Genomic DNA, 10824 nt, shown 5'->3' on the forward strand with positions numbered 1-10824 from the left:
GCCTGCACCGTAGACCGAATTACGATTGTAGCTGTTAAACTCTCCGCCATTAGAGGGTTTCGTGGCACGTGGACTGGGTGGTTTGTTAAAAAGGTGGATGGAATCCAGGAACAGGACTGTCAGTTTGTATTTCTGAAGGTATCGGACCAAACGGGGCCGTCCAAATTGCCCTGTAGACATCGATTTTCAAAATAGCGATGGGCTTCATGACTGTTTTGAGGGGTAATTTTCTCTAGAGAGAAATATCTTCAAAAATCATCAGTTAAGCCACTGAAAATTTGAATGAAAATGAAAGATGAGGAAATTAGCTTTATTTTGATAGTGTCTTGTACACCTGAGAAACTTGTATTTTCCCAGATTTTTTGAAGTGGGGATATTTATCACAGTTGTCTACGGCAGCTTATTTACTGGTCTGGACCCCTACGGTCGATTGTACTGCAAACATTTTGTGATGCAATGTTTAAAATACTGAAAGGGATTTTCTTAAGCGTTGAACCACGGTCAAAGTACAAGCAGCGCAATTTTTTTTTTGGGATGGACGTGGCTAATGTTTAACTATGGATTTCGCCCACGTTATTTTCTGTTCATCAGTCATGCCGTTATGTGCTTATAAAATGCATTAAGTTAAACCTGCATTAAGACTTTTCCAAATTGCAGCGCGTCTCGGGGTGGGGGGTCACCCTCTGCGAAATGTGGTTACACAACACGCTGAGAAAAGCCAACTTGAATAAAGACTACAATCGTGACTCTGGAGGGCTTTTTTTTTTCTTCTTCTTCTTTTCCCAAAAGAAAGTTAAGCCCAACATTTCAATATTGGAAGTTTCCACTAGATATCAAGACACTCTCCTCTCAAGAACCATTTTCCCAAAGGAATGTACACCGTGTATCCCAGACAGTTGTGTAATAAACGTGCCATCCCTCCCCCCTGCAGACACCCCAAAGAACGTATGCTAATAACAAAAAAGGAAGACATCTTACTACGAGGTAATTAGTGCATCATTGAAAACGCAATGCGTCGACTGTGCCCTCTATAGTCCGAAACAATTGGCCGTGAAAAAAGAAAATAAATTACGTGCCTGACCATCACCCTCTCGATAAAATCCTGAACCTGTCTCCGATTCTTGCCACCTGGATATAATCACCCAGGCAAAAGGTCATTTCAGTTATGTACTCTTGTACATGTGTATGTGTTTACTTGCATTTTTTCCCCACAATACGAAGAGCTTCAGCAGTCTATTGTGTGCCTCCCCAAACTTCCTTTTCGTTATGTTGACCCTTTAAATTTGTGTTAAGCTGTCTTGAAGCAGTAGAAACTGACGGCAGGTAACTGATAGAGGGCGGGATTCTAAAAGGAATCAAGGGCACTCATCACACTTTGGAAAGAAACTTCATTAATTGCAGACATAAGTGGATATCATACAGTCATTATGCAAGTCACCACGTGTGTCGTTTTGCTCACCATAGTTTACACGTCACCGGCGTACGGTCATAAGGCTGCGACAAAAATAATTCGTGTAGACCAAAGAAAGATGATAAACGCATATTTCATCAGTGTCGTCATCGTGGTTCTTTGATTATTAAAGGTGACTCTTAGGGAGGAAAGTACCGAGGCAAATCTTGATTTATCAATGAGTGAAATTACAAATTTAAGTCCAAACCAATCACGTGAAACACCTTTTAAGGCAGCAACAAAGGGCTCATTCCATGTTCGAAATCACGCGGAACTTATTGTTTGGCATAAAAAAGTTGTTTGGAAAAGTTGTAATCGCTTGAATGTAAGCCACAATTATATTATCTCTGGGCTTCATGTCCAACTGGTATGGTCTTCATCGTGTAATCTGATGGTGTAGCGTGTATAATAGACCAGCTCCCCGACGACAGGTACAAGGTACATGTATTTGAAACGAACCACGGTTAAGTATGCTTGTCTACCAGCCCCTTACGTGTGTAAGAATTACTATCAGGGGACAGACTTCATAAAATAAAGTACCTCGTGTCAAATGGTATACAGAATCGTTTCATTACAGAATCGTTAAATGTCAAAACCAATCAAACTTTGGATATAATAAAATAGTGAGCTCATGGGGAAAATGACTTTGTCAAAAGAGGGCAAATGGAAATACATTTCCATGATCCATCAATACTGAGATAAAAAGTCAACAATTCACAAGTTTACTTGATAGGCTTAAACTCTGTTTAATCTAAGATAAAAAAGAAATATATACAAGTATATACATGTAGGCATGTACATGTACATATAGGCCTAATGTGCGTGTCGGGATAGGCCAATTTGCTGTGGGCTTGCATTATACACCAATGTACCGAGATTTTCATTGATTTCCGGAGGAAACTTTTCATTAAACTTTATTCCAGACTTCACACTCCAATTCCAACGTGTCAATTACGATACTGACTTGTCTTGATTGCCAAGACAATTTTAGAGGGGAAATGTCAGTTTCCAGTCCTGCAATTATGCTGTCATGGTTGATAACATTCCTCCCGCTGTAGATGCCTTCACAAGCAACTTTAGACACAGAGATACAGTGAAAATACTGATTTAGCGTCACTAAATTCAACCAATTTTCTTATGGTGCTCTCATGAATTTATTTTGTGTGACCCTGAGGCTCATACACTTCATTAATTTTTTTCAGGTGTAAAAATGGCTTCATTGCCATAACAAATTGAAACTGGGACTTAGTGTGGCACTGGAGAGGAGCAGTGGGCGGGGCTTAGAGTGCTCGACACAGAACTTGGAAAATTACAAATATCTCTCCCTTGTAAAACAAAATTCTTCAAAAACTTCTGATCAATTCTTGATATCGGTTTTTTAAAAGTGTCTACAAGTAAATGGGAATGCTACAACTCCGTAGTTACTGCAACCCCGAACAAAAATACTTGCATAATTGGACAACCAGAATTAGAAGCCATTACTGCGGTGGCACAACGCTCGTGGACAGGTGGTACATGCGCGTTACATGCCTCTTTGACCAACAGGGCGTCGTGATTTGCCAAATGCACGCGCGCGTCAAGCTGAAGAATGTGCGTGTGAGCTCGAGTGCAGCGCCACCGCAGTTATGGCGCCTAATCGGATAAAAGCACAGTCACACAACATACATCACATACACACACACAATACTTACATGTTCATAGATAACAGTACTGCATATTCAAGCTTTACACGTCATGCTTACTCTTTCAAGCATGAATCATTTCAGTTACTCCCCATGCAAAATGGCACTGTCGTGTTAGAATCTGATAAGTCTGAAGCTTCCCATGAATCAAGAAAACATGTGCATGGATTGTTGAGGAAGCACAGGGCCGCTAGTATTCTTGATTCATAAATACCTGGAACAGTTTTGCTATTCTTATTGGTCCAAACGCGACACGTGACCGTGCATTAACATCTGATAATGCCCCCTGAAAAGTGATAATGCCCGCTGCGTGAATCACACGCTGGCTCATGGATACGAGGCAGTTTAATCGGGTCCGATCGGTCAGGACTCTCTGTGTATGCGACACGTTGCGCCACCCCCGCACCAAGTTCATTGAAGGACATTACATGTATGTTGGATTAAACTCTCAAAATGAATATACCTACATGTATGTAATGAAAGTAAACGTTTAGAACAAAATCATTGGAACTCCATCACATGTTGACTTCTTTTGACTCAAATATGATTGGGAATAAATTTGTGCTTAGTTGTGGCTCGCCTGCGGCTTTGGTATTACACTGTAGTTGCATCCATTCTCCTAAACCGATCTGAAACGTTGAACACCCGCCAAGCACATATTTATTCCTTTATTTATAAAGGCGATTCACAGTAGTGCACCTCCAAGAGTTTGCAATGTACTGGCCAATCACAAAGCGTGAAATCTGTCCACCCTTTCCAAATGCACACTGGGTCAATGTTTACATGTCTGTGGGGTCCACATACATGTACATGTAGCTCCAGAACTGTTTGAAGAAAATTTCACCTGTTTTCATTCTTAATTATATACAATCAAGGACTTCACAGTATAGTACCACAGGACAGTACTGTCTGGTCAGGTAGGCACACATGTTCTTGTAGCACAAAATTTACTGGAACAGGCACCTGACTAAATATAAGATCCAAGTACGTAACAAAAAATGTAAAACTTGTAAGACTATCGTGCCTTCAACTTGGCAGTCATTCAGTACTTAATAGTCTACATGAATTCCATTTCAAATAATTTGATGAGCATCAAATGCAAATACTCTTAACATAATAAATGCATGAATCCCCATCATCTGATTGGTAGATTACGATCACATGACACTGGATTATTCATTCTATTTCATGGTACCGGTTGATTAGAACGTCATTTCGCTTGACTGGTTCCCAGCCCCATTTCATACATTACCTTCCTACTAAGAAGGAAAATAATGCAGGGAGGGAACCAGTCTCACAACAGTACGGTACCACCAGTGGGTGAAGCTTCGGACCCCATTTTGTAAAATGGCAGATATTAACACACGAGGTTCGCCTGATCTCCAAACTGAAGACGAAACAGATCGGAAGTTTACTCATCAGATGATGAAGATTTAAGCAGGTTTCAAATTTGTGCAATGGTCAGAATAATTTCATGAGGTGATGGCAATCAAAGTCACCGAATGAAACTATCCTTGTCACTGCACTCATGACTATCCATGACTTGTATACAGTGACAGCTTTTTTTACAATCTCCTCTCCTCACAACGTGAGCTACCACGACTGGTGCATAGTGGTTCAAAGCTTCACTGATTTCTGCCTTTTCCTGCCTTAGGCTAGCCATCTACTGCTGCATAGCCATTTCGCATTCTCACATCTCCATCCTCGTGTCCATGAGTGGTGCTATTTGCGTCAACGGCTGGGCGGTCGTGTGACACCTCGGCAGTCTTCGAAGTCCACCTGTAGTACATTTTCCCATATTTACGGTAGGTGAACAAGAGTATGTTGATCATGAGGATCCAGCTGACAAGGTAGAGCGCCACCGCGCCGACCTTGAAGAACATGCGCGGCAAGGGGTGCAGGAGCTCACAGTAGAGGAAGTAAGAGCCGATGCCGATGCGGCAGATGGTGAAGGTCAGCAGGAACAGGAGGTCATTGACCTCGTACAGGAGGGAGCCCTTCCAGCCGGTCTGCCGCATGAACCAGCGGAGCTGGAGGAGGGGGTTGCTGAGCTCCGCCCCAAAGATGGTGGCACCCACCTCGGTGCCCGAGTGCTCCCAGGCAAGCGCTGCCACGATGCCCACGATTGTGATCAGGTGGTGCAGCAGCATGACGCCCGACTCCTGGTCACGGAACCACAGGCACCAGGCGAAGTCAAAGACAAAGTAGCCCACGCAGACCACCATGGTGCATATCTCATGTATGCTGGACTTGCCACCTGTTCAGTCAAGACATAAAAGGGACAGTTCATGTAACCTCCACCTCTTTCCGTTGGATTTTGTCTACGTGCTATCTAAAGCTGAAGTCAGGCCTTTCACATGACCATCACAAGTCATTCAGTCAAGGGTCTGTGTAGCAAATGTTTTCACTAAAATCACACAAACTACACCTCTGTGTTTCATTGTCGGTGACTGTGACTGTGATTTTCTACAATTTTGCTGAAATCTGTGACGTCACACAATCTTCAATTACTTTGTGAACAAAATACTTCTGCTATTAAAGAGTGACACATTTATCCTAATCCGTTTTCTTTATCTTTGGTGATCCACTGTTGTGTACGTAACACAAGGCCTATTCCCACCACAACAAATCTCAGAGTTGGTTCCGGGCTGATGTAGGGGTGAAAAATGAGCCACGCCTCACCCTTGAAATTCTGAACATCGACAATTTTAAAATCCTCAAAAAAGTGTATTTCCCAATACACTCAAAGCAAACAGGATGTTAAATGGTTTCCATGCACTGAAGAAAACTATTATGTTGCACAGAAGGAATTTTACAGGAAAAATTCATTTGCCTAGACCATTTAATCCAAGTCACAAGTTATGTGACTGGACTTCTGGACTTCTGAATGAACTTGTGAAAGGCCATGTGGCTGGAATGGTCAAAGAAGTTGTGACAGGACACATGATGTTCTCCACTACAGACCTGGTGCCATATACGGGATGTGGTTGCCGCTTGCACGATGAACTGACCTACACGTACATGAACCGTCGAACCTCGTTAATAAGAGCACTGTTCATACAAAATGCTGCTCATTACAAGGAAGGTTTCAGGCCCCAAATCCCGCATTCTGGACTGTTTTTATTCCAGATAATGCAAAGTTTCTGTTTATATAACAAGATCACCAGCAGAGTCCGAAGGACCTCTTACTAATATGGTTCAACTGTACATTTACATCACGTGCACAACTTCTGTGCATGATGCACTGTACATGTATGTCACTTTCCCTTGTGCTCTTAACGAGATTGGTCATTATTTGAATTCTGCTCAATGCTTCATTACCTGGATGTGAGAAGGGCCACGGGTTGTAGTAGATCCCAAAGACGTAGGACATGACCACAATGGTGACCGCGTGTATGAAGGTCACGGCTCGGCAGTTCCACTCATAAGACCGCCGCGGGCAGAGGTAGCAGAAAAGGCCATACAGGGAGGACCAGAAGATGCAGGACGATGCAACCAGGAAAGCGATTGTGGCGGGGCTGAGTTCCATGGCCGCAGCTCTCTCCCACAGGCGGAGAGCCTAGAGTAGCAGCACTAACTGAAAGATTCAAGCAAACAGCAAACAAGTCACTTAGGAAAGGTAGGGCCGCAGACTTTTCCAACGATGTGCAGTTAGGAGTCTGTTAATTGGAAATCCCTAAAGGTATCAGCTTGAACAGTAGGTTAAGAGTTCAATATGGGACCACCATGAACATGTACATGTTTGCCCCTTCAAAAGTTTATAAAATTCCATGTCACCTTGCACATAATGAGTGGAATCTTGTTTTTATAGCACAAGTGTGCTCGACCATCCTGGCTGAGTGACTAGCTGCGTAGCTTTGTCATGTAAAGCAAGATTTCAACCCCCCCTTCGAAAATGGTTGAACCAAAAAGCAGGAGATAGATGTGCCACTGGCCTGCGACATGTGCCCTCACGTGATGCACATGAAGTGCAAAGTATGGTGGACTTAGAGATTAGTGAGTGAAACCTCTGATGTTTCAAGTAATTGGTCAGTCTGGTGGTCTAAAAACGGTGTTCCTTATTTTTGGTATCCTGTTTCTTTTACAAAATAACCAGTTGACATTTTGACCTGGAGCATCTGTTACTTAATCCTCATAGCTCTAGTTTCAGTAAATTTCGACAAAATTTCAGTTAAAAAACCTCAAGAATTTCTTACCCGCATTGGGTAAATGACAAGCTCTTAGTTGGGTCACACCTAGACCAGTAAACAGGGCCCAACAAACTCCTTTTGTTGATATACTGGGCGCTGAACTATTTTTGATTCTTTCAATCAAGTTTATCCAGCATGTCCAGGGACATTATCAAACATCCAATGGATTTTGTGAGCTAAAATTGCACTGGAATGTTCACTACTTAAGGGGCTATGGTGGCGTACGCACACACCAGCCAGTCCAAGGATTGGGTTAGAACACTTTTTCTTTGATCAGTACGTACACATACGCTCATTGCAGTTGTTTTCATCGGTGGCGGTGTGTTTGCTACCCACAATTCTGTGAAACTCCTGGATGTCCGCGCTGCCCCATATCATGGACATGCTGGATGTTAGTTGTAATGTGATGAAAATGTCATCCAAACTGGGCTAGGTGCAAACTAAACAGGCTCTCTGTACAGGCTTCTATCAATGAGGCCAAACCAAATAATGGTCTGTCTCTAGTCAGTGCATGTGTCGATTTTGAACATGGGCGTCAATGTATTTTTTTCCGTTTTTTTTTCCCTCAAAATTTTCAAAACAGCTACATGTGTATTTCCACACCGCCTGAATGTTCACGAGGAGACTGATTCCCGGCCAGAAATCCATAAGTCGGAAGGGCAATTTGTTCATGAAAACAGACTAATTCGTGGGTACCTTGTATCCGGTGATAGATCTGTTACAACTGCTTAATGTTGATGTCGAACACAAAACAGTCAGACCATGGGTACCCAAATGTTACAAAGTTGCAGCCAGTTGTTCAACAATAGATATAGCAATGGCTGCATGAAGTGCAATGTGCTACTAGCCCTTGCTCTTTAATTTAATAATAATATGCCACTCATTTCCACGTCCGTTGCCAGTCTTACAAAGCCAACCCTATCCCCCCTAAAAAACAAATAAAACAACCCATCGCCGCATCAATTTTGGAACTTTGGTCTGTACAGAGACCGAGTATTTTTTAATTTTAATAGTTAACTATAATTATAAACATGATAAACTATAAAATGGACTCTGTCATGTCTGTGTGATGTACATGTACAAGTTGGGCCAAATTCGTCCTGAGTGGGGAAAACGCTTAGTGATAGGCCTAATGGCTGACATATGACTGACAACTGACAAGACTGACACAACTGAAGGGTGATACCGGATACGCGGTAAAAAAAAACCTCTCTGTCATGAAGTACTTTCAGGCCATATGTCTGTTCTATCCACTCGAGCTGGGTAGATGCCTTCCAAGTAGCAACGAATTCCTGAGCTACCACTAAAGTTACTAGGCCTTGTACTGTTTGGGCCTAGGGCCTACCTGCGAGAATTTCACAGACTCAGTCAAAACACTGTGATACATGTGTGACCCAAGTTCCAAATCTGCTCCTGAACAGCACCATTAATCATTAATCGCATGCATGCGTACGCGAACTCACCCGATTTACGGAACCGCCTTGCTGGCAGGTACCCAGAAGAGGGACCGAAATCTTTAGCAGAATTGATGACAGAATCGAAGGACCCGTCTAAATAACGTATGGAATCGCTGGAGGGCGCCTTACAAAAGTTTCCATGGTGAAAGTACGTACATAATCGTTGGCCAAGTGCTGTACGTAGATGTACTGTACGGTCGAGTTTGGGCGGCCTGTTCTTGAGACGGGTTTCGCGTTCTCGAACGGCGGGAACATAACCAGAACACTGTTCTCGCCGCGGAACAGGTTCACACACCACCTCCTCGTCAGGGTTTTACACAAACACGCGGGAAAACTCGATTTTTGGAAAGCTGCAAAAACTATGGAGATGGCTTACAAAACTAGAGACAATGGAAAGTTTTGCACAATTATCAATAATTTCCATGACAGATATGGAAAAGAAGTTAGCTCAAACATTAACTTTCGAAGAATGCACAAGGACGCCGCCATGTTGCATGTTGCTTGCTACAAGTAACTAGTTGTACGTTCCCAGCGTTCGAGCGGCCGACCCACCGTGAAACAACAATTCGACCTGTTCCTGAACATACGAGAACAAGCCGCCCAAACTCAGCCTACATGTACAATGTTCAGGGCGCGGCATTATCGATGCCTTGCTGGTACGGTAACCGAATCGCACGTCGTGCAGTACGTGCGATGGAGGCCTATCCTTGCTCAATGAAAAGTTGTGCCTTGTGGTATGCAGCTGTATGAAAATCAAGCTGAAAAGTTGTGGGGCAACGAAAAACACTTTCCTTTTTTTCCCTACCGTGCAGAAATGCTGAACATGGGGACTGCCTGCAAGCAGTGTTGTATCCGAGACCAAGACCGGAGACCGGGACCAAGGTATACGAGACCAAGACCGAGACCTAGCTACTCCTTCAAGATCAGGACTTCGAGACCAAGACTTTTGCAGGTCGAAACTGGGACCCCCGACATCCGCCAAGACCGAGACCAACCATACACCAATGTTTAGTTTTTACCAAAAGGTCAATAGGGACAAACATATGGCAGTTCAATTAAGTACAACAGAAATAAAATGAAAACATTAGCATAACCTCACACACAAAAGTAGGTCAAATATTTGTTAATTAATGAATTTCTCCGTTCTTTTATCAGTGATACTAGTATACGGCTCTACTTTTACCCTAGTCTGGTCATTTTCAACCAGAGTGTCCCAAATGATATGATGTGAACATTAAAACAAATATCCTTAGACTGTTTTTGTAAGCAAAATACTGAAAACAAAAATCCAAAAAAGATGTAAGCCTACCGTAACGAAACTGCTAAAACAACACGTACCACATACACGATGGAATGAAAGCTCTTTTACACGTGCACAAAATATCGTGCGCACACACCCAGACTGGTTCCCGTCCCGGCCGTACGTTTAGCAGGAGATTATGTAGGGAACGGGAACCAGTCTAGTACTCTGCGAATTCCGCTACACACAACCGCATCTCCATGGTGTCAATAAAGTAACAAATTGAGAAAAGGTTGCATCATGCTGCATTGACTAGTCTTCATTCCAGCATCGATGTCATTGTTTATTGCAAACAATCTGAACATTACTGTGTTTTATTTATATCAGTGGTTGAGGATTTGACTCGAGCGGAGGTAATTTTGCCTTTTGCAACCGCGTGCATGTGTGGTAGCTAGATGCTCATTTTGTTATGGTCTCGACTGGTCTCGATGGGAGACCCAAGACTATGGCATCCGAGACCAAGACCGAGACTGGCGCTTTCGAGAACGAGACTGGCCCTTCCAAGACCGAGGCTTTGACAGGGCGAGACCGAGATCGCATAAAAGGTCTTGAGACGGTCTGGAGACCGAGACCAGATCTACAATACTGTCTGTAAGCACATCAAGTTTTGGTAAATTATTTACACCTAACTGAGAATTTGTTTATGTTCGAGTCTCGTTTTTTTCAAATTTTGATTTCCACAGACTGAGGCAGTAGGCCTATTGATTTTTTTCAGGACAGGGGTTTCTTCAAAGAGGGAGAATCG

The 10824-nt window shown here is 43.0% G+C and overlaps 1 protein-coding gene and 1 long non-coding RNA gene across 9 annotated transcripts; one reads left to right on the top strand and one right to left on the bottom strand.

Moving 5' to 3' along the window:
- Positions 1-1982: 1982 nt before the first annotated feature.
- LOC110976794 (TLC domain-containing protein 5-like) lies at positions 1983-10175 on the bottom strand. 7 transcript variants are annotated; one of them, XM_022230376.2, is made up of 3 exons: positions 10089-10175; positions 6454-6709; positions 1983-5389 (listed from the first exon to the last, which is right to left on the bottom strand). In XM_022230376.2, exons 2-3 carry the CDS (start codon positions 6659-6661, stop codon positions 4788-4790), a joined length of 810 nt encoding a protein of 269 aa, XP_022086068.2. In that variant the 5' UTR covers positions 6662-6709; positions 10089-10175; the 3' UTR covers positions 1983-4787. The 7 variants fall into 7 exon arrangements, with proteins under 7 accessions (XP_022086068.2, XP_022086067.2, XP_022086066.2 ...); XM_022230375.2 differs by lacking the exon at positions 10089-10175 and adding an exon at positions 8786-8875; XM_022230374.2 differs by lacking the exon at positions 10089-10175 and adding an exon at positions 8668-8799.
- On the top strand, positions 8952-10315 carry LOC147797728 (uncharacterized). 2 transcript variants are annotated; one of them, XR_015426821.1, is made up of 2 exons: positions 8952-9463; positions 9592-10315. It is a non-coding gene; the product is annotated as an uncharacterized LOC147797728 (long non-coding RNA). The 2 variants fall into 2 exon arrangements; XR_015426822.1 differs by having other exon boundaries at positions 8952-9435.
- Positions 10316-10824: the final 509 nt, after the last annotated feature.

The sequence above is a fragment of the Acanthaster planci genome, linkage group LG10 (genome assembly GCF_054643075.1).
Source record: "Acanthaster planci isolate LZ-2023a linkage group LG10, COTS_SCS, whole genome shotgun sequence".
In the NCBI taxonomy this organism is placed as follows: domain Eukaryota; kingdom Metazoa; phylum Echinodermata; class Asteroidea; order Valvatida; family Acanthasteridae; genus Acanthaster; species Acanthaster planci.

Excerpts from the sequence above, each read along its gene's own strand:
- LOC110976794 (XM_022230376.2), bottom strand. The coding sequence starts at position 6,661 with ATGGAACTCAGCCCCGCCACAATCGCTTTCCTGGTTGCATCGTCCTGC. Across the intron at positions 5,390-6,453 it reads GTGGCCCTTCTCACATCCAG|GTGGCAAGTCCAGCATACAT; the intron begins GTAATGAAGCAT and ends TTGACTGAACAG.